Raw genomic sequence first — 24,509 nt, 5'->3', positions numbered from 1 at the left:
CAGGAACTCGTCCCTTAAAATTGACTCAAACTACGCTCTGATACCAACAATGTAAGCACCCCCGCCCGGATATCTCCAACCACCCGAATTACCCGAACGGGAGCGCCTACGGAAAGAAAAAGAATGAGATACAAGACAAAAACTACCCTGGCATGCATACACAAAATTAAGAACAGCGGAAGCAAAGCTAAACACATGCATGCACTACGGGTACCCCGCTAACACAGCAGTCACAAAATAAATAAATGAATTCAAACTCTTGTGTCGACATACATAAGACACGAGGAAAGACCCGGCACAATAAAAATAATAAAGTAAATCCTACTCAACTATCAGAGTTGACAGGGATTGACGGGACTGCCTATACACCATACCGACTCTGCCCCTAAGAGATGACTCCCTTGCCATGGCCCACGCTGCCACTACTTGGAATGATGAAAAGCAAGGTGAGTCGAGAGACTCAGCAAGCAAAAGAAAAGAAAGGCTGAAGACTGGATAAATCCAATAAACTCTTCCCAGAATAAACTCCCAGATACACACAAGCCATGAGACGCTACAACACAATAGCATAGCATAATAAAAGCATATACCGGTTCTTGGGGCCCACACAAGACACCTGACACCCAAGTCCCATACCAATCTGCCGCTGCCCTGAAAGGCAACATGTATCTCCAACAAACCTGCGCGCACTGTCTCGGGTCGGTACTCCCGTCACCCGTCCATGTCAATACTCCCAACATCCGAGCCAGAGGCTCCCTTGGAACGGTACTCCCGTCCGAGAACTAAATACTACCAGTAGCCATGCAATGCACATAGAAATGCAATGGCGTAGTGAGCATCAACGTGATACAGGGCGCCCATACATCCAGGCATCAGGCCATGCTCCGCCCACATAGTAAACCACACGCGATGCATATGTCCGTGCTGGATGCAACCTAACCACGCTAGAATGTCCGTGTCCATGCATACTCAATAAATGAATATCCCAACATGCAACCCGTACCCATGTGCATATCAAATCATGAACAGTAATAAAACGAATCTAAACATGTAGTAAATCACATGCTGGTAGAGCTGGTCAACAATGCCCGGCACCGGTCAACGGCCAGTGACTAGGAGTGTCCACTCGACGGTCCACTTCAGAGCTGTACAATAGTCTACCCTAACGTCACTAACAACTGACCCCTGCCTTACTGCTCGATAGCTCTACCCGAGCCATAAATAAATCCGAGAAAAACTGTTAAAAAACCCAATAAAATCGTAAATAAACCTACACGTCTAGGAACCTAGTTCCTAGGCTGGGTCAACATCATTCCCAAAAGGAGTGGGGGCGATACAAACCCTCATAGGCTCACAACGAATAAAATTCTAGAAGTCTCGGATTTAATTTAAATTAAAACAGATGAATAATAATTCAACAAATAAGGCTAGGTGCCGAATTAAAGTAAGGGAGGTGATAAAATACAGGAAATCACGGGGTTTCTCACGAGAATTAAAGAACACGAGGAGAGGGTTAGGAGCTTGCCTTTACACGGCCGTTTCTTGCATTTCTTGCACTCCTACTGCGAAGTAAAACGTTTAATAGCGATTAATAAAACCCTGGCTTGCATTAACTAAATCTAACCGTGTAATATAAATAATTTAACCGTCTAAAATCCCACGTAGGCGCACCCCAAATAAAATCTTAATAAATCTCATATTTATTTTAAATTAAATAACGCCAATAACATCCTCAATTTATATGTATAATTAATACGCGATACCGAAACGAATTAAGGGAAGACAAGGGGATCATAAAATGGAAAGAAATTGTAAGGGTAGATGAGAGCTTGCCTGTATCTAGTCGTTTACGACGTTTTCACGCTTGAACACCACCAAATTAATACACGCTGTAAAATAGAATAACTTCCAAAATTAATAAAATTGGACCAAAATAAAATTCTAATCGCGTAAAATTTATACTTTAAACGTATCACGCTTCTACTAATTTTTACCCACGTACCTGATTACTTCATTTGCCGAAAAATCCCAAAATTCTTTTATTTTTTCTTATTTTTATTTCTTTCCTTTCTTTTCTTCTTTTTCTTCCTTCTTCCCGCCTCTGCTCTGTTCGCCATTCTTCTTCTTCTTCTCTTCCTCTTTCCTTTCGTTTTCTTTTTCTTTTTCTTTCCTTTCTTCTTCTTCTTCTTCTTCTTCTTCTTCACGGCTCTCTCCTGCACGCGCACCAGCACCAGCGGCCGATCACCACTGCCTGGTTCTAGCCCGTCGGCCGCCGCTGCGGCCAGCACCACCGCCACTGGCTGCTCCTAATGCTCTGCAACTGCTGGCCGAACGTCGCCACCACAGTTGGCTTCCTCCACCGCACGCTCTGCAACTGCCGCAACCGCCATAGCAGCAGCCAAAGCCCCTGGCTGCTACCTCGCGCCACCGCAAACCGCCGCTCCACGTCGCTACAAGGCCGCCATCAATGGCTGCCTCCGACGCGAGCTGCTTCTACTTCGGCCATGGCCTTCCTCGCGAGCTCTCCCTCTCCAACTCTCACTCTCTCTTTCTTTCCTTTGTTCTTCATCTCGCCAGAAGCTTCCTTGAGAGACAAAAGCATCAATTTCTTTTTGATTCTTAGCACACGCGCACCGCCTCTCAACTTAATTAATTTAAATTAATTTAGACAAATTTAATTTATACTTTTATTATTTTGGGGATATTACACATTTTGTTGAGGAAATTTAAATCTAATACTTTTTTGAGGAAATTTTGTCGGTTAAAGCTTGAGGATGGGGATGTGACGATGCATAGTGTGAACATGCATCCAAAGTGAAGTTACCTTTTTTGGGTAGACACTTTTAGAATCAATTATGAGACAAACCATCAACTAACCTCGATGACTTGTTGCGTGGTGGACTTGGAGCCCATTTATCAGGCGCCTAACTTGTGTAAGAAAAACCTTCCATTATCAATTATGGTGTGCAAGCCACTAAACTTGGTTTCCTACCAGACAACATTGCAAATAATTACTTGTCAATGAACTTTTTGGTCTTGAAATGTGATGAGCTTGCATGCTGCATGCACATCATGTGTGTTGAAGTGTTCATCTTCATCCTCGTCCATAGAAATTTGAGGTAGTCTTTCCTCATCTTTAAGCTCCACAAAGTGATCTGGATGAGTGATAAGCTACACAATATGCATTTGAACACTAGATGCAAGCTCCATAAGACACATTGCACAAGCTACATAAAAGCTTTCATAGTCCTTGTGAATTCTACTCAACTCGTCAATTGACTCCATTTTCTAGGCATCAGATAAGCATGCCTTTTCATCCACATGGTACAAGCAAGATGAACCTCGTGTGTCCATCAGTTGAAGGGTTCATCGTGGCACAACACTTAGCCTGACAGTGGCGGAACCAAAAAAAAATTTTAGTCTGGACTAAAATATAATTTTAGCTTTAACCAAATTATAAAAATTATAATTATTCATACTAATATATATAAAAAATCAAAAATATAAAAAAGCTAGCTAGGGCCAAGGCCCCAGCTGGCCAGAACGTGGCTCCGCCACTGTAGCCTGGACCATCATCCAACACTTGTCACAATATAGAAACAAATTGTTTTTTGTATTCCTCATCCGCATGACAAATGATGCACTTATCAACGTCTCTCTATTTCACATTGATTGGTTTATAAACAATAAGTAGGTCTAGCAACCTTTGAGAATCCGACTCACATAGAAAATATTTTCAATGAAATTTGAAATTTGATTTTTCCAAGTATAAGTATCAAATTCTTAAAATTAAAAAAACCAAACATATCAGACACAGATCCCTTAATATCCACCATCAATAATTAAACTTACAATAAAGATTAAATTGGTTTCAATATAATGATCCTTTTGTGTGCAAGTTGAAATAATTTGGGCCCAAAAATATTTGGGATATACAACCCAAGTTGAATCATGCACACAACTCAACTAGTGAGTAAATGGAGAGAAATAGGCAAATCCTATCATTCAACCTATTGAGAGAGAAAAAAAGAGAATAAATAACTCACTCTACTCAAACATCAAAACTTCTTTCTTTATCTTAAGCCCTAGAATAAATCACAAATCTAACCTCAAAATAAGTATTGTACTTGGTCTTCAAGAAATCGAACCATCTTTGGCACAGATGATTTAAGGCTCACCTTTATGGTCAATTTTCCATAGTGCAGAGCTCTCCATCCTTGGGATCCCGAAGTGCACATTGCTCGCATGTTGAATGCACATAATGTGCACATTACATCTTAAAGTAAGGTACTAAGGTTAGATTGAATGTTTATGTGAAAAGTTCACACGCACTTGCACTTGATTCACTTTTTATTAAAAATTAGGATAAAGTTAAATTAGTTTTGATTAAGTATTTTGTGTGCAACAATTTGGGTTAACTAAAAAATGATTGGAAAATATAACCAACCATTTTGAATGATCATGATGTAAAAAACTCAGCTTTTGAGGAGCTTGTGTGTCAAGGAAATAAAAGCACGAAACTGAAATATTCAGACAATTGAGAGAAGAAAAGGAGATCAACTTAGACTACTCAAACATAGAAACTTCTAACTCTCAAGCCTTAGAAAAGAGAACAAATCTAGTTTTGAAGATAAGAATTGTACTTTGGTGTTCAAGAAATACTTCCATATTTGGTGTAAATGATCTAGGTCTCACCTCTACATCCAACTTTTTAGGGTTTATTCCAAACATGAACTCTCAGCCCCTGAGATCATCTAGAATGACCTTGTTGTAGATGGATTAGAAGACCTTTCTAAGTCTCAAATAGTAAGCTCATGGCCTTCGAAGATGTGCATGTGACCATACTTGCACTCTACATGCACATCAAGTGATGCAATGAGAGATCAAAAACAACAATTTAAGTGCATAAATTTGACTAGAAGCAGTGTAAGATCAAAGTTGGAAAGATAATATAAAACTTAAGTTTAGAAAAACCTCATATGTTGAATTAAAATAAAAATGACAAACTACGAAATGCCTCGTCAGATTATTTACATTGAGTAAATAATCTCCTGGTCATTGATTAGAAAGAATCTTTCTAATCTAAGCCATCTATCTATATTAAGAAATCACATCCAAGTCAAATGACTATTTACTAAATATAATAATATAAACATTAACCATTAGCTAAGCAAATAAGAAAATAAAACCCTAATAAATTAAAGAAGATGCTCCTACATCAATATCCCCATGTTGAAAAGAAACTTGGTCGGTGGTTGTTTAGCATGAAGAGAGAGTGCTCTGTGCAAAAACTTCCACGGTGAGAACTCAAGAAGTGTTAACCCGGCTTGGGTTAATTAACTTGCCTTGGGTTAACTTGGTTCCAAGTGCCAACTCATAGCTAACCATAAAACCAATAGCCTCTCTTGTTTTTGTATATATCTTCGTGAAGAAGAGATGGCAATCTCACAACTAAAAAAGCTTTTAGCTGGACTTCTTGTTTGTTACTCTTTGAGGAAATTTGTCAAGACAATAATTAAAGCTTCAGGAGGGGGGATGCGACAATGCATAGTGTGAACATGCACCCAAAGTGAAGTTACCTTTGCTAGAGAAAAGATAGAAGAGATAACTTTGTAATCTTGCAGTGAAGGTTCTCGATTTTTCAGTGAGGATTGTGGGGTGTGCTATGAGTGATTTCTATGAACTGATTTCATCAAGATTATAGTGAATTGCTTTCTCTGTGAAGGCTGGATGTAGAACTGGTTTTAACCAGTTCAAACTAGGATAAATCTCTGTATATTGTGTGATTTGATTACTCTTAACTCTATCTTTTGTCAATTCTTTAATTTTCCATTTATGTTGTATGTTGTTGAATCGGTGAGAGAGTGAAAAAAGAGTGGTCAGATTTGTTGGTTTATTGGGTAAATTCTTGAGCGACAGTGCTCCCAATTATAACAGCCATTCCTTCCAATTTTGATTTCTCCGCTACAATTATTATCTTTCCATCTCGAAGCACCACATATACTACAAAAGTCAAACTCCTCATCTTTCTTCCAATATAATATACAATTATTAACACATGCATCTATCTTTTTGTATGAGAGCTCAAGATCTTGAATAATTTTATTTGCCTCATAATATGAATTTGGCAAACTCTAACCATCAAGGAGTAAGTCATTTTTAACCTTTGTAATAACATAGCAAAAAACTCGTTACTTCAACGACCAAGGCTCTTAATATGTAACAACCTAATTTGAGTAACAATTTTAAACTCCTAGAACCTTCATATAATGGTTGCTCCAAATTTGTCAACGGCCTATAAAATTTCTTTGTTTCATCATTAGGATCCTCTTTTTGCACATTATGGCTCGAGCCACCAAAATTCACTCCGTTTTTGTTGAAGGCATCAAAACTAGTAAAGAAGTCCCTCATGATCCCATGAATCTCTTCCTCTCCTATGGTTTCTAATGCCTCATCTTTCACCCCCGGATTTGGATTTAGATTTAGATTTAGATTTAGATTCACCAAACCTTTATCCATGGTGATACTAAAATGTATAATTATGGGCTATGTCATAAACTATTAGATGGTTTTCAACCACTTCACTGACTGCTTGAATAAGTGTAATTACACTTGACATATGGATATGGGATTTTACAATCTTCCACCTTTTTTGAAGCTTAGCTTAAAAATTCCTTAATGCCTAATTGATATATTTCACTCAGCCAATTATTAACAAGATTCATCCACTACTTATTGTGTGCCATGACTAATATAAAAAATGTAGCTAAACTGAAAATTCAAACATTAAACAAAAAATATAATGAGTTTCAATCTATCAACAAGAATCAAATATGTATATATGTATGCCTAATTCAAATTAGATGATTTAGTTAATGGGCAAATTCGACCTATTGGGTTAAGCTTGGTTAAACTAAAATTAAAAAATATATAGGCTCGATTCAATCAACTTGAACCCGCCCCAATAATTTTCAACAATAATATTCAACAAAAGCAAGAGGTAATAACTTGAAGGTCATGAGATCATATATCAAACTTTATTACTCCATCTATTTCTGTTATTGGTACTTGTTACGAACATATTTATTTGAAATGGATATGTTTTTATATCCCTTCCCTGTACTTATTTTCGTCTTGTTGAATTTTAAATTAGTAAATTGTATCCATATTTATCCATAAACCAAAGAAAACTGCTGAACCTTTACTTTTTGGAATAGTTGTTATCTACCTCATCATCAACTTTTAACGTAATAATTCTTAATAAAGCATTGTACAAAGATTACAAGTCTACCCATAATACCAACTACAACCAACACAACCCGCAACTTTATTTTTACTTAAAAAAAACAAAACAAAAAACTTTATTATTACTCCTAGACTTATATTTAATTTACTATTATTCTTTGCAAAAAGGAAAATAAAATCCATCGTAATAACATCAATCAAACAAGATCACAACCAACAATTTAGTATGAAATATTTGTTATCTAATAATACAAAACCAATAAGCTTCAAGTTAGGTGACAAGAAGACAGAGAAAATGGAAAAATCAACCATTGTTACCCTTTAAGCTTAGCATATATTCTAAAAAGATATAGCGTTGTAGGAATCTATCCAAGAGTTAGAACCAAACTATTTCTCAAATAGAAATACTAAATATACCTTGAATATCTTGACAAACACAGAGGCAACCATAAGACTAAAACATCTACAAAAAAAAAAAAATAAGACGGAAAGAAAAACTACAGCTAATTCCATTATATGTCCACCATAAAGGGATCATAACCACCACTGAACTATACATTTACATGGTTATTAAATCAAACATGTCACTCCGTTACTACACTAGTTTAATATAGCAAATCCCATGAATCAATTAACAGTTAAAAACAAGCAGAGAAGAAGAATACCTAATAATGAGAGGAAGAGGAAAACAATCGAGAAAGTCCTCTAAGGGGAAAACCACAGTGTTGTTTTGAACACTGAAACTCAATGAATAGAACACTTTGCAATATCAAAATTTGGAGATTCTGTCTTGAGCTTAATTTTCCCACAATGATCAGACCAGAAAATTGGCGATTGTAGTGCTAAAGAAAGCTTCCGTACAAAGGGGGTGCAATGAGGTCTCAATGGGTAGGGATTTTTATTGATGAAATTGCTAGGGATTTGGATTTGACGAGAAGAATAGAGGCTGTGGATTTGGATTGTCGGGAAGAAGAGGGGTTTTGTCAAAGAAGATGGAAAGTTAAAGAAAATTCAATAAAAGAAAATTAGCCTAAGACTATGGGTATTGTTTTTTTTTTTTTTTTTGGGTAGAGGTGTCAAAAAGGCTCGGCGGCCCGCGGGCCGCCCGGCCCAGCACGTGATGGGCTGGGCCAAAGAAATTGGGCCCACGGCCCGATCCATCTAAGGGCCTGGCTCGTGGCCCGTTGAGCCCTTATGGGCCAGGCCCATGAGGCCCTTATGGGCCAGTAAGGCCCTTACTCATTTTTTTTTTAAATTTTGTTATTATTTAGTAATTATTGATATTGAATATTAAAAAATTTAATTTCACAATATATATAAATAATAACCATCAATTAATTTATTTAAAATTTTTAAGTTAAATTTTTTATATATTTAAATTATAAATAAACATTCTCCTTTTTATATGTACATTATTTTTCATATCAATTCATAAGAAAAAATTATAAGGCATATAAAATAATGAAATAATATTTAAAACTTAAGAATTAAGATAGAAGGGCCCGGGCCCGTTTAAAAAGCCCGTGGGCCGACTCGGGCCGGGCCGGCCCAGTCCTTTTGACACCTATAGGGGGGGTGTGGGGGGAATATTCTTAATTAATAACTAGAAATTTAAAAGCCTGCCATTAAAAAACTAATTTTTCTCCACATTGAACGGGAGTAAAAATAATTTCTCACTATAAATCATGAAAATTAAGCTTTTAACGAAGTCCTTTCGTTAGTTTTCCCTCATTAAAGCCTCCCCCCTTTGTAGCGCTAGGTATCTCCACTTAACATTGATTGTTCAATAACCAATAGATAGGACATGCAAACTTTGAGAATTCAACTTGCACAAAGAAGATTTTGAGTGAGGATTGGAATAATATAATTTTCAAATCCTTGAAATTGGAAAAAACAAACATATCAAACACACAGGCAAAAACACTTTAAAACTCACCTTCAATAATAAAATTAGAATAAAGATTAAACTAATTTCAATATAATTGTCCTTTTGTGTGCAAGTCAAACAAATTTGGCCCGATCAAGAAATGTCAAGGAGATGTAGTCCCACCTTCATGAAGGATCATTTTGTAAACAACCTAGCTATAGGATAGCTTGTGAGTGTACTGCAAACCCTATCGTTCAACCTACTAAGAGATCAAAAAGGAGATCAGCTTAGTCTACACAGGCATCAAAACTTCTCTCTCTATCCCAAATCCTAAAATATATTGTAGACTTAGACTTGAAGGTAAATACTATACTTTGAGCTTTAAGAAATCCCACCATCTTTTGCATAGATGATCTAGGGTCAATTTTTCAGTATAATAACTCTCTATCCTCACGATATTGAAGTCCACATAACTCTCACAGTGAATGCACATTATATGCACATTGCATCCAGAAGTGAGGTTAGATTGAATAAATAGGAGACAAGTGCATATGCACTCGCACCTAATTCACTTTTTATTAAATATTAGGATGAAGTTAAATTCATTTTGATACAGTTATTCTCTTTCTGTGCAGCAATTTGGGCCAACGCAAAAATGATTGGGAGATATAACCACCTTTTAGAAGGATCATTGCATAAAAAACTCAACTTGTGTGGAGTTGTGAGTCAAAGGAGAGAAGGGCATAAAACCTAATATTTGAGCAATTGAGAGAGAAAAATGAGAGAAGCACAATCTACTCAAACAAATAAACTTATCCCTATCTCTCTCTCAATTGATAAGAGATCTAGCTTCGAAGACAAGAACTATACTCTTGTCTCCATCCATCTTTGGTGGGTATCATCAATAATACATACATTTGTTGCAAGAGGATTGAAAGCTCTTTTCTGGTCTTGAAGAGTAAGCTCATGGCCTTCAATTATGTGCCCGTGATAAGATTTGCACTCTACATGCACATCATGTGATGCAACAAGATATCAAAAACAACATTCAAGTGCAGCAATTAGGCTAAAAGCAATTTAAGATCAAAGCTATAAAGATAATATGAAACTTGAAGACTATTTATATTTATATTAAGGTTATAATCGTAATAAATCATAGTTGTTGATCACAAAGAATCATTCTACTCTAAACCATTCATCTATATTAAATCATAGTAATAAATCATGGTCATTGAACACAAATAATCCCTAATCTAAGCCATCCATCTGTATTAAAATGTCACGCTGTATTCAAATGACTAGGGATAAAAATGGAAAGTCTATTTACATGCTTGTTTTGATAAATTTTCAAATGAACCTTGTACCCTCACCTTATTTTTGCACTTGTTTTCACTTTAAATGGAGTTAATTGGGATCCACTAGGGACCCATTTACATCCGTACAAATGACTAATAACTAAACATAATAATATAAATACTAACCATTAGCTAAACAAACAAGAAAACAAAAATTAAAGAATATGTTCCCACATCAATCTCCCCATGTTGAAAAGCAACTTGGTAGGTTACTTTAATTTAGCACAGAGAGAGAGAGAGAGAGAAAGAGAGCTCTGTGAAAAACCTTTGGTGTCGAGAAGTTATGTAGTTAACCCAACTTGGCTACTAAGGGCCAATAGTTGGGTAGCGAATGACAATGGAGGCGAATGTGGGATAAGAGTCCATCAAGATCAAAGCGGATGCGCAGATAGGGTTCCAGCTAACCAAGGATTAACTCGTGGCATGGGCTAATATTGGACTTGGGGAGCCAATTTATTAGGCTTGAATTGTGTAAAAACACTTCCACTATCATATCTGGGGCATATCACTGAATTCGGTTTCTTACTAGACAACATTGTAAATAATTACTTGTACTAAATTCTTTGATATCGAGGTGCAATGACTTGCACGTTGCATGCACGTTGAACTGTTCATCATCATTTTCATCCATAGAAATTAAATGTAGTATGTCCTCGTCTTCAAGCTCAACATAAAAACCATCATCACATATAGAAAGTGGGTAATATGCTACACGACATGCATTGTTTGAGCACTAGATGCAAGCCCCATAAGACACACGACAAATGCCACATAAAAGCTTCTAGCAGTCCCTTTGGATTCTACTCAACCTGTTAATGGGCTCCATTTTTGGACATCCGGTAACCATATCTTTGGCATCAATATGGAACAAGCAAGATGAGCCTAGAGTCCATCAATTCTAGGCTTCATAACAGCTCCCACAACATGAAAAAGAAAGTAGGGTGGGGGAAACTCAAGAGCCCCAAGAAGACAAAAGTTACATAACCAAAGAATTCCATCAACAGATCATGGACCATCATCTAGCACTTATCATGCTGTAGAAACAAATTGTTCTTCATATTCCTCATCCATATGGCAAATAATGCACTTATCAAGGTCTCTCCATTTAACATTGACTGGTCTATAACCAATAGGTAGCTCGTGCAACCTTTTAGACTTAAACTTACACAAAGAAGATTTTGAGTGAAGTTTGAAATTTAATTTCTCCAGTATAAGTTTCAAATCCTTAGGATTAGGAAAACCAAACATAGTAGACCCATAGGCAAAGACCCTTAGCAATTCACCTTCAACAATAAAACATAGGATAAAGATTAAAGTAGTTCCAATTAATTATCATTGGGTGTGCAAGTTGCACTAATTGGCCAAGACTAAAAATGTTTGGAAGATATAATCCATTTTCTTGAAGGATCATTGTGTAAACAATAGAGCTAGTGCAGAGTGTGCGATTAAAAGGGGAGGAACATTCAAGGTATTGACAGAGAAAAAAAGAGATTATCTCAGTTTACTTAGACATCAGAACCTCCCTCCTTCCCTCTATCTCTCAAGCCCTACAATAGACCACACGTCTAGCCTTAAAGGTAAGTATTATACTTTGGTCTTTAGGAAATCCAACCATCTTTGGTACAAATGATCTAGGGCTCACCTTTTTGGTTAATTTTTCATGGTTTCTTTGATGTACGAACTCTCTATCTTTAGGATCCTAAAGTGTACATGGCTCGCACATTGAATGCACATCATGTGCACACTGCATCTTAAAGTAAGATAGATTGAATGATTAGACAAAAAATTCATGTGCTAGCACCTGATTCACTTTTTATTAAAATTTAGGATAAGGTTAAATCACTTTCCATATAATTAGCCTTTTGTGTGTAGCAATTTGTGCCAGCCCATAAATGGTTGGGAGATATAACACACCTTTTAGAAGGATCATCTTGTAAAAAACTTAGCTTGACAGTCAAAGTAAAGAAACACATAAAACCTAATATTCTGGCTATTGACAGAGAAAAAGGAGATAAACTTAGTCTACTCAAGACAACGAAACTTCTCTCTTCTCTCTCACTCTCTCAAGCCCTATTAGTGATAACAGATTCAGATTCAAGATAAGAATTGTACTTTGGTTTTCGAGAAATCCATCCATCTTTGATGTAAATGATCTAGGGCTATCTTTATAGCCAACTTTTCAGGGGGTTTTCCAAACATGGACTCTCTATCCTTGGGATCATCAAGATTCAAGAATACTTTTGCCATAGGTTGTTCAGAAGTCCTTTCTAGGTCTTGAAGAGTAAGCTCGTGGATTCAATGATGTGCACGTGTGACAAGACTTGCACTCTACATGTACATCATGTATAGTGAGAAATCAAAAGCAACAATTCAAGTGCAGAAATTAGGCTAAAAGCAGTGTAAGATCAAAGTTGGAACGATAATAAGAAACCTAAGAGTTGAAAAAAACTTCAAATGTTGAATTAGACTAAAAATAATTGTCTACAAAGACTATTTATACTAAGGTTATAATACTAATAAATCAGTCATTGATCACAAAGAATCCCTCTAATCTAAGCCACCCATCTATATAAAAAAGTCACGTCCTTGTTGAATGACTACTTACTTGTTAGGAGAACTATCGAAAAGAATTATATTGAATTGTGTGAATAATATGGTTAAAAGTACAACATATTTATAGACAACCTACCATTGCAACAACTTCAACTTAGTCCCAATTGAACTCATTATATCTTGAAATAGCCAACCTCCTAGCCACTGAGAAACAAAAGGGAAAAAAAGAGTGAAAACCCTAAAAACCTTAATAGTGTTTTATAAAGATTACTTACAACAAAAAAAGCTTTCCTAGAACGCAGAGAAGAAGAATCACCAGTATATCCTCCACAAGGAAACAGTTATTTTAAACCAACAGACCATGACTTAAGGTTAACTCTCGAAAATTGAGAATTGGAATCCATCTATCCCTAAATAAGGTTTACTTTGTGATGGTTGTCTAGACACGCAAACGTTATTTTATACTTTCTCTCAACGCATTACTTCATCATAGCTTGTCTTGCATATTTACTTAGGAAGTCATGAATTCAAATTCATTACATTCATAAGCTACAGATATGCCACACGAGTGAGGTTGGAAACCATGCAATTGCACAGGAAGCAAACAAATTTACAATCAGTCGAAACAGAGAACCAGGAGAGGGAAAAGACATTTTCAACTATAAGGGCAAGAAAAGAAAGGAAACAAAATTTTAAATAAGAAACGGGAGAAAAGTTTTCAAAGAAATACCCTCAAACACAAAAATAGTCTCCCCATGCATGCATGGATGTTGTCATAATCAAAAGGATGCAGCTTCAAATTGCAGACCTTTTGACACCCCTACCTGTGAAGTTAAATGAAATGAATTTACCATGTATGCACAATACCACGCACAAATCTCATTCAACCTCATCTCCAACAATCCAAAGCATGAAAAAGCCAAAAGTTAATGAAAATGCCATTGCAACCACTTCAATGTTAATACGGTGTTTCATAAACCACATAGAATAGTCAGCTGCATCTCAAACATATCAAACTGTGCACAATGAGGTTCAGAAAATGCAACAACCAGTAAGAGGCTGTTTAATTGTGGAAAATGATTTCCAACATTCTATAAAATCTTTAGTTGTTATTCGAGTTTTGCATTTAGTAGCTGGATATTCTAGGAGAACTCGGTTTAATTAGATTGATATTCGGCAGTGGCAAATAAGGAAATAAAAGGCTAATTGTAAGTATTTTTAAGTGAGGGGTAGATAGGGTATTCCAGGTATTCCCTCTTTTGTAACTAACGCCTCTTATGTCTATAAATAAGAGGCGATAGGCAGTCTGTTGAAGCCCTGGAAATCAATCATTCTCATTGAGTATTGAGAGCTGTACTGTTAGAGAAAAGGTTTGAGAGAAATCTTTGTAATCTGCAGTGAGAGTTCTCAAGTGTTTTAGCGAGGGTTGTAAGGTGTGTGAGTGAATTGATTGTACTGTTCTTCATCAAGATCATAGTGGATTGCTCTCTCGAAAGGCTGGATGTAGGACTGGTGTAAACCAGTTCGAACTAGGATAATTCTCAGTATACTCGTGTGGTTTGATTGCTCTATCTTTGTCTTTTGTCAATTCTTTATATTTCTATTTATGTTCTTTTGTTGAATCGGTGAGAGAGTGTTAAAGAGTGGATATATTTGTTGGTTTATTGGACCGACAATGCTCCCAATTATAACATCAGTTTTCATTTTTCATAAAGAATTTGAAAAAAGAATTCAAAAGTTAGAAATACAAAAACTAATTTCTGATATAGAAAATAGAATCCGTGTTCAAAAAAAAAAAAAGAAAATTTTAATTTCTTTTGTGTAACTTGTGCTAGAGAATGAGATGAAGATTATTTGTGGAAAAATTTTGGAAAATCGTGTTTTCCAAATCTCCACACTCATAAGGAAAACTTAGAAAACTCATTTTAAGAGTTTCCAAGTTTAATTAAATTTTGGAAAAGTGCGTTTTTCCTTATTATTTATGGAGTAATTTTCTGAAGAACTAGCACTGTTTTTCACAACAATACAACCCCTAAATGACCTCCAAACACCCTTCCCAAACACCCCCCCGAGAAAAAAATAGTAGCTTCCTCGAACAGCATATGCAAGGCATAGGCAATTGCAGCAGTGTTGCTTGATTGAAATCATAGTAGATTGAAGTTTTTGTGAAGCGAGAAGGCCAGTGGATCTTACCATTCATGAAGACATCATTTCCAAAGACTACAACCACGTCACCACCACAACAATGAAATAATTTACTGTAGTGTTAGGGAAAAAATGTTAATCAGACAAAGTAACCTAGTCAAACTTTGGAGCAAACACAAAGCACTTTGCAATGAAGGGACACAAGAAGATCAAATGCCAAGTTTAGGAAACATATAAAGTTTTGTTCTGTTATGGGAACTGTGAGGCCTATGGATGGTGGAAAATTGTTTGATAATAGGAATGTAAACATAGTAACAAATCCTATCAAAATCTGTTGATTAAACTAGAGGAAGAGCATAACAACAAGCATTACAGGACTGGCAAATTTTGATGCCTAAAGGATCACTTCCAAAATTGAGCAATATCATGGGTTTAGGAGGCTTTATTAGGGGTGCAGCATCAAGGGGAATGAAATTGAATTTGATGCTGCTAGAATCAAGAGAGGAGTACCTTCGGACATGGATTTTGGGGGGCTTCCAATCGAGAGGGAGCTAATGGTCAAAGCCAAAAGAGCACCACCTTCGGCAAATGAGCTTGAATCGGAACATTGGCTTCATTGGTAGACAGATTAGGAATTTTCCTCAAGAGGTCAGCATTTTAGATGACAAATTCAGCACTCAAAGACAAGCATGGCATCTTCCACCAATGTTGTTGGCTTTGGCCATCGCGAGAAGCTACAACGAAAAAGGAGGTGCCAGAAGAGGTCATTGAGATTGAAGCGGGAGGCTTTCACCATCCCTCGTGTTAATGAAATCAGAACACTTATATATATATATATATAGAGAGAGAGAGAGAGAGAGAGACACTTATATATGAGTTTTTGGATCCTAAAGTGCACATGAGTTGCACACTGCATGCACATCATGTGCACTACCTCCAGAAGTGAGGATGTAAACAAGGATCAGATACCAAGTTCATTGATAGTACGTTTCTTTTTTTTTTTTGTTTGGCTACATGATAGTGTGATGATTTTATTGTTGAGAAATGGAGACCACATGGCCAAGGAAAGATGCCAAATTTCTTGGTAGGCCACTATAAATGGATCTTCTTCTGGGGCCGGAGTTGGAGCTCTAATAAACTTTGTCAAGGTTGGGTAGCTTCCTCTTTGATTGTTAAGAGGAAGCAGATGAGGAAGGGGAAGAGGAAGAAGGCAACATCATTTTTGGCAAGCGGCTGTTTAATTTAGTAGAGAGAGGGGAGAAGGGAAGTTGTGTGAAAAAGCTCCACTGGTGAGAAGTTAAGTAGTTAACCCAACTTGGGCTAATTAACCAGCCTTAGGTTAACTAGGCTCCCAAGGACTAACACTTGGTTAGAATCACCATTGGAAGAAAAGGGTGTTAGGGTCTCAATCCTGACAAGGGAATTCTCCTTGATGATGAGAATTAGGGTTTGATTCTAGGAGAGAATTGAGAGAGAGAGCTTAGAGGGAAATTGAGAGAGGAATAGGCTGTAAATTCATCAAAGTATTCATTCATCATGTTTATTGAATAGGGGAGCCCTTTCTTATAGCCCCTCTTCCCGCCATCCATGGTAGTTACCATGGTAGTTACACCCTAACCACCAGGTTGTTAACCTCCTAACAACATTAACAGTCCCTTTTACCCATCTAACTGTCCCCAACAGTCTAAACCCCCTAACTACCACCCAACAGCCTAACCATTACAACCATCTTAACCATCTAACCATAACAAGTAATTGCACATTTGCCCTGGACCCATAGGGTCCTGACAAAGGGCTGATGAGATTTTGGGGGTTTCCAATCAAGATAGAGCTAATGGTTGGAGAGCTTGAATCGATACAATGGCTCCATTGGTAGAGAGATCAGAATTTCCCTCAAGAGGTCGTCATTTCGATGGCCAATTTAGCACTCGGAGTCAAGCATGGCTTCTTCTGTGATGAAAGAGGAGGTGCCGAAGGAGGCCATCGAGATTGAAGCAAGAGGGTTTCACCATCTTCACACTAACAAATACATAGCACTCATATATACAAAGAGAGATAAATAGATACACATATATTTAGTTTTGGGATCCTAAAGTGCACGAGTTGCACATCGTGTGCATTACATCCAGAAGTGGGGATATAAAGAAGGATCAAATACCAAGTTTGTACAGTATGATTTTTTTTTCTTTTGCTACATGACAATATGATGTTTTTATTGTTGAGAAACCACATAACCTAGGAAAGATGGCAAATTTCTTGATAGGCCTCTCTAAAAATGGATCTTCTTTTGGGGCTAGAGTTGGATCACTAATCAACATTGTCAGGGTTGGGGCGCTTCCTCTTTGATTATTAAGAGGAAGTAGATAGGGAAGAGGAAAAAGAAGGCACCATCATCTCTGGAGGTATTGTGCCTCTAAGACCTCTGAGGCAACTGATCAATGATTTGACATCAAGTATTGAAAGCATTTCAAATCAAAGCCCTAACAGATTCCACTTTCCTGTTGAAAAGTTATTTCTGTTTGAGATAATGCAAGGTGGAAGGACCCTTATTCAAAACCTAAAGAAATTGAACAAGTTACTTATGCTTCCAGTGTCCATACAAACATTGTAATGGGGAAGACTAATGTAAAATAGCACAAATTTACAAACAAAATGAATTAGTGTCATGACCCCAAGGATAGTTTAGTAAATATAATAGTAGGAGTTGGCATGCAATGTACAATAATTGTAATTTCTTTTCCTTTCTTTCGGTTATAGGGCTTTGTCCTATTCTACAGGCAGTTAGGTTAGTTGTTATATTGCACATGGGAGCATGTGGAAGGCTGTTAGGCTCTATATAAGCCACAGCTGAGGTTGGAAGGATTATGCCTAAATGGATTGAATGAATATTCTCATTTTTCTCTCTAGAATTCTCTCTCAATCTCCCTCCAATCTTCCTCACGTTTCTCTCTTGTTTCTCCCCCCCCCCCCCTTCTCTCAATATCTCTCCCTCAATTCTATATGATATCTTTCCCCATTTCTGTCTAAATTCTCCTCTAAACATTCTATTCTTAATCCTAAGCCTCTCGGATCCTTCCGATTGCCAATTATAGCCCTGTTATGAACCCTAGGTTCGTGACAATTAGCTGAGCAATTAGATATGCCACATTGTCCTTCTTCTAACAATAAAATTATCCCATAAGAAGTCCTAGATTTCCTCTCCTAAGCAACAAGAAGTAAGGCCTCGAAGAATACAACTTTTCCTAATCTTACCAGATTCAAAAGACTATAAAAAGTAAATGGAAATAATATCTGATTGCTATCTGAATTTAACTTCATAAATTCAACCAAGAAAGAAGCCACCTGCTGAAATCCAAATTCCTTTTGAGAAAAAATACAAAATGCAGCTTGTAAAGTTATAAATTTTATATAGAAACTTGAGACATATTAGCACCAAAGAAATGGTTGAAATACAAGCAAGAGAGAAATCAAAAACTAAGGTTTTAATCATTAAACAGAAAAGAGGCTCTCAACATACTGATGAGCAACGACCCATCTACAGTTTGATGAAATGTATTCATCATTACTGTGCATCCTCAAATCAGAAAGCTTCTCGAGATATTTATCCTTGAGATTATATGAAATAGCCTTACCGGGTATATATACCACCAAGACTAAGTCATCTTCGGACACTCCACTAAGAACAGTAAGTACAGAGAACTTGCAATAATCCAACGGAACGGAGAAGTCCAACTGCTTCTCAAGAAATGAAGTTAGAACGGCATCAAAGTCAACTCGGTAAATAAGGCACCACTTAGAGTAGTCCGTTGCCATCTCAAAAACATCAACCAGTGCAGTTTGAGAACCACAAGACAAAACAAGATGCAAATGGCCTCTCGACTCTCCAAAATAACCGAAATTTCTTTCTTTCTCGCCCTCCTTCAATGGGGGCATTGGTGTTGTCTGGGGACACTCACCATCCACATCAAAGCAAAAAGAAGTGTCCGATTCACGACTCAGCCAATGAATCGCATGATTCCAGAAGACCCCACTATCAAACACCATATCAAAAGGTCCCAAAACAAGATCATCGTAAAGTTCCCAACTGCGGGTCTCCGAAGAATAGATTTGGACCCAGTAAGTGCCCCGCAACAGCGAGCTATGCGAGAAAATGCAAACTACTTTGTAGTGAGCTGATTCTGAGGGATCGAATGCCAAGCTGACACCGCGAACGATCCGATTCTCGAAGCCGAAGGGCCGAGGGTTGGGCAGGGCGATGAATTTGTGGGTGGTGGGATTATAGACGTAGTAACTGCAGGAGTGGTGGCGCAACCGGAAAGCGGAGCAAAGGAGCAAGCCATTGCATGACTGTATGATGTCGATGCCTTGGGGCTGATCGGGAACGAAATCGAGAGACGTGAAGTTTGGTTGGTTAGGGTTGGGACTATTGAGAGGAATATAATGGAAAGTTGGGGTGGAAGAGTGAGATAAGGAGCGCAAGAAGAGGCCGGACGTGGAATTGCAGTTGGATTTGGTCCAGAGGACGGTGAAATCGGGGTGGGAGATGAGAGAAAACCATCGCTTGGACACGCTTCGGAATCTGAGAAGGGACTTAGCCGGGAGGCGCCTCAGGATCTCGGTTATCAGGTCGTCGTTGCCATCGATCGCCACGTCGGATGACGGCGCCATTCTCTTCGGGCATTCGTTCGCACTCCCGCGGCGTTTGATGGTCGGCGTGCCAGCTTCTGATGCCATGCCGGAAATTTGGCAGCAGCGAAAATGGTTGCGTCGAGAAATTCTTCCGTGGCTGGCCTCCCACTCCACGACGACGAGCAGTCTTAGCTTTGTCATTTTTCAGTTTTGTCCCTCTTTTTTCTATTTTTAACATTTATTCCCCATCATTCTTATTATATTATACTTTTAATGGTAAAAGCGGAAGATTTGCATCCATGTTTTACGTATTTGTTCGATTATTTTCCTTGATTTGACTAATGAATTTAAAACTTGTAACTAAGAAAATTCTCTTTTGATTTTTGTTATATAGTTTAGAATATTGGGCAATTTAAGTATAAATATATTAAATATGAATGTAGGTGATATAAGAATTGTCACATTAATACTTAAAAAAAATAATATATATTTTATACACAAAATATATAAATATACATAATAAGTACGTGTATAAAAAAATATCCTCTCTTAAATACAAACATGATTGCATTTTTTAACTATATATATATTTTTTCTATATATATATATATGTAACTTAGTTCATATTATAAAAAAAAAATATGTATATTAGCATACCTAACAGATTTTTTTCACACGGGTAATCAAAAGAATTTGAGACATATATAGAAAAATATAAAAAAACAAAACTTGTGATGGAATAAAATATCAATAAAGATAAAATAAATAAGTAAGTCTTGAACGAATTTTAAAAAGAGACCCAAAAACAAAAAAGAATAAGAGTAAAGTACAAGTATAAAAATAATAAAATATAAAAAGCAAATAGATGCAATAATCAAAAAAATATAACTAATTAAGTTAGTTAAAATTTGTAACGTTATCTTTATCTTTTAAACTATTATTTTACTCTTAACATCTATAATATACATTCTTATTAAATTTATTATTACTCTTATAAAAATATAACTAATTTTTTTAACTTAACAGAAATTTACCTAAACCCTAAACTTTAAAAAAAATTAATGAAAATAATCAAAAAAATTATTTTACATATTAATAAATCAACTACAAGATGCAATTTTAAATACCTAAAACTCCTCAAACGAATTTTTTTGAACTTGGAACTTCCTCAACCCTTTTATCTATTTTTGAGAAATAATTAAGTATTTTTTTAAATTTATCTCTATGAAGATTCAAATCTCATACATGTTTTCTTAAGTTAAAAATGATCTAAGTATAGGACTATAAAGTTAATAAAAAATTGAATAAAAAGTGCATATTATAATAAACTTCAGACATGTTTATGTAATTATGTAATTTATCTTAATGACATATTTGACTAAAAATTAATCTGTTTGATATATAATAAATCTGCAGAAAATGTGAAGGACCAATTAAAGCTCCCACTGTGAAGAAGTTAATAATTACAATACTCGTAACAACTTACAGTTACAATTAGTAGCATAAAGATGTTGACATTTAAATAAAAAAATCACAAAAAAGGAAGACAGAACCGTCTTTATTGCCAAAGGAAAAGGCAAAAGTTGGTTTTTACAGTGCTGTACAAACTTGCCATCCTCTGTACAAAATACAGCCTACGTATAATGCTCACATTTGCAAGCCTTTTGAATTGCTCTATTTCAAAAAAAAAAAAAAAAAAAAAGAAGAAGAAGCAAGCTAAGCAGTGGAAACAATAAAGGAAGACAAAACTGCAAGCTCACATCAAACCTGTGACCATAAAGAATGATAAGAAGAAACTAATTTGGAGGAAAGGAGAAAATGTTACAGGTTCAAACCATCAGATGGGGAGAAGAAATCGAGAATTCCTGCATCTGGGAGTAGAAGCAGCTTAAAATGGATTGACAGTGTCCCTCTAGCATGGGAAATGGAGGCATTCACTGGAAAGATAAAGCAGGAATTCATATGGGTTGTGACTTGCAAAAGAAGATCGGCAATGGAACATATAACGGAGAAAAGATCCTATGAATTTCTAAGCACTCTTCCTTTATCTGCAATCTGAACCGGGGGAGAAGACTTGAGACTGACATGAAAACCCAAGGAAGTGAGAAGACTCAGAACAACAGAAGGGTCATTTTCAGCTTATTCTGTTTCCATTTTGGTAGCTTGTAGAAAGCATCCTTTGTCATCCCAAATTTCTCTTTGAACTCTTCAGAGGAAAGATAAGTCTGCAAGCATTGATTTTGCGAAATCTCAATAGTTGCATGATATCCATAAACTTATTGTTTTACAATAATTTCAGAAGGAATACCTCGCGCTTGGTTACATCGATGTCAGCAACAAGATCTGCTGCATATATCTGAAGCCGCTCATATGGATATATTGGGATTCCTTCATCATCTTCAGTTTCACCCTCTTTTACATCTTCCTTTATGGTAAGGGCTTCTATTCTGCTGCTCATAGAATTCTCCTTGGAGTTGGCCTCTTGTCCTTGTTTGGACGCACCAAGGCTCACTTCATTCATGACAAGATAATTCAAATGTCAGTCGAGAATATAACTACCTATCTTCAAGCCTCAATAATGCTTACCTTTTAAAGAACGGGGCATAATAATTTGACGTGGTGCTTGTTCAAAAGTTGCACTTATTGCTGCAATAGCTGAAGATCTGGGACCTAATTTTGTTGAATCTACGGCCACAGATTTTGGAAAGATCCTTCTCACAGTTGGTGGAGGAGTTGAAAGGTTCCTTGCATTTGGGTTCTCAAAATTAGCGGCCAGCGCATTGAAAGCTGGAGACCTGCCTCTCGCTCGAACTCGGTCAGCACTGACAGACACGCTTCGGGAACGTTGAGATTTATCTGGTATGCTGGACCTTCCACCATATGATACAGGTCTTCTCCTTTTAATTTTCTATTGTCACCCAATATGTTTCTGATCAGAAAATCAAGCAAAAAAGTATAATGCAACAAGAAGAACAAGGAGGAGAGCAGCAACAACCAAATGCATCCCAAGAGTTAAAGAACTGTGATTGACACATTTAATCAGTGCACTCACAAGTAGGGTGCATTATTCAATGCAAATATACTAAAGGCATTGCTGTAATTTTGCACCAAATAATTAAGCTTCCATAACTACATCTTACAATCCATGCTCCATGCCTCTGCTTCCTAATCAAAACAATACTTCTGTCCTTTTCCCCTTCAATTTAGGGTATATAGTTTGAACACAGGATTAAAATCGTCTGCCTATTAATTTAAGTTCCTGGAATTAGACAGTTCAATCTTCCGTCAACAGGTTTTATAATGGCATTAAGTCATTTTGTTATCCTCAATTTCATGGAATCCAAACTTTCCTTTTCTTATTTCAATTTTCAGTTTCAAGCATTATAGCATTTTACAAAGTTCTACTGAAAATTTTAATGCCATCCTACAACTCAAAGTCATTCAAAAACCTTATTGCAGCACTATAAGTTTATGGTATCAATTAAATCAAATAAAAATTATATAATTATGTCATTAGAGGAGACAAGAAGCAGTTGAAATGGCTGGTAGGTAAATCATCAATCTCAAAGAGCGAACGACTTACAATTAAAATTTGCAAACATGACATCATTGGATATATAAGAATGTAATACATGTAAGATCCACATAATCATGAAATTTTTTATTTTTTGTCCCTGCTTTATGTAATCTCCTTGTTGATAACCCTAATATATGCTTTTAACAGCACGTTTTTAGTGGAAATTTTAATTTTAAGTTTTCATACCAGTTGACAAATACTACCTTTTTCTCACCCTTTATTTTTGTTTACTGTTTTTACCCTTTTTTATTTGCCTCTTTGTGGGGTTAGAGCATTCAATTTCTCAGTATTCAACTGGGTTATCAGCCAAGTATTTTTCCTAAACGGCATTGTATTCTACATCTTTATCCTTATCAGCCAAGTTGCTCCTTTGTGACTGGAAGGTCATGCGTTCAAGCTGAGAAAATAGCCTCTTTGCAAAGCAAGGGTAAGTCTTCAAACAAACATGACCTTCCCCAATCTTCACAAAGCTGGAATTCTTGTGCACTAAGGACATCCTTTATACAGTCATACTTCAAAAATGAATAGCTCAATGCCCCATTAAACCAGAAAACTATTTGCAGGAGAGCTTTCCCAGAAAATTCAAGGAACTCAGTGAAAGACAGCTAAATCAAAAAGGAGAGTGAGAGTCATAAATGTTTTGTATGAGACATTCAGAAGCTCAGATGCATTTTCCTGCTAACCTGAAATTGATATTATCTAGAACATGACCCATCCTGGAGATTGATTTTCTTCCTTTATCAAGTTCTCTTAGCCATACTAAGGTTGATTCTTTGTAACTGGGAGGTCATGGGCTCAGAGTTATGGAAACAGCCTCTTTGCAAAAAAGCAAGGGGAAAGCTGCTTACAAAAACCTTGCAAAGGGGGAAGTCCCATGCACTGGGGATGCCCCTTTTATCAAATTTTCATTTGATCCCTTCAATGGTTCTCAATGCCAAATCTAGACAAAGCTTCCCAGTGGAACCCCAAAATTACATGTCACTTCCTTGGGCTCACATATCATTGGATTTTCTCACCTCCTTTCTTCTTACAGTTGCTGATGTGCACGTTAATTTTCTATAGTGTAAGCATTTTCTCAAAAGCATAATTTCTAGGATATTCTGTGCTTGACACTTTTGAGATAAGACCTTTTAGCTTC

At 36.6% G+C, this 24,509-nt stretch overlaps 1 protein-coding gene, 2 long non-coding RNA genes and 1 pseudogene across 3 annotated transcripts; 1 reads left to right on the top strand and 3 right to left on the bottom strand.

Annotated features, from left to right (window-relative positions):
- Window positions 1–2,929: 2,929 nt before the first annotated feature.
- On the bottom strand, window positions 2,930–8,293 carry LOC127794189 (uncharacterized). The gene is made up of 2 exons (XR_008021582.1): window positions 7,911–8,293; window positions 2,930–3,388 (listed from the first exon to the last, which is right to left on the bottom strand). It is a non-coding gene; the product is annotated as an uncharacterized LOC127794189 (long non-coding RNA).
- A 10,203-nt stretch (window positions 8,294–18,496) lies between these two features.
- LOC127793947 (F-box protein At5g07610-like) lies at window positions 18,497–19,972 on the bottom strand. Its single transcript, XM_052324770.1, has one exon. The coding sequence runs from the start codon at window positions 19,897–19,899 to the stop codon at window positions 18,655–18,657; it is 1,245 nt and encodes a 414-aa protein (XP_052180730.1). The 5' UTR covers window positions 19,900–19,972; the 3' UTR covers window positions 18,497–18,654.
- A 1,240-nt stretch (window positions 19,973–21,212) lies between these two features.
- Window positions 21,213–24,509, bottom strand: part of LOC127795806 (villin-4-like) — a 28,822-nt pseudogene continuing 25,525 nt past the window's right edge.
- Window positions 22,096–22,900, top strand: LOC127795807 (uncharacterized). The gene is made up of 3 exons (XR_008021865.1): window positions 22,096–22,226; window positions 22,492–22,653; window positions 22,732–22,900. It is a non-coding gene; the product is annotated as an uncharacterized LOC127795807 (long non-coding RNA).

This window comes from Diospyros lotus, chromosome 2, assembly GCF_014633365.1.
Source record: "Diospyros lotus cultivar Yz01 chromosome 2, ASM1463336v1, whole genome shotgun sequence".
Taxonomy (NCBI): Eukaryota; Viridiplantae; Streptophyta; class Magnoliopsida; order Ericales; family Ebenaceae; genus Diospyros; species Diospyros lotus.
This window is presented reverse-complemented; position numbering and strand designations above follow the sequence as displayed.

Excerpts from the sequence above, each read along its gene's own strand:
- LOC127793947 (XM_052324770.1), bottom strand. The coding sequence starts at position 19,899 with ATGGCATCAGAAGCTGGCACGCCGACCATCAAACGCCGCGGGAGTGCG.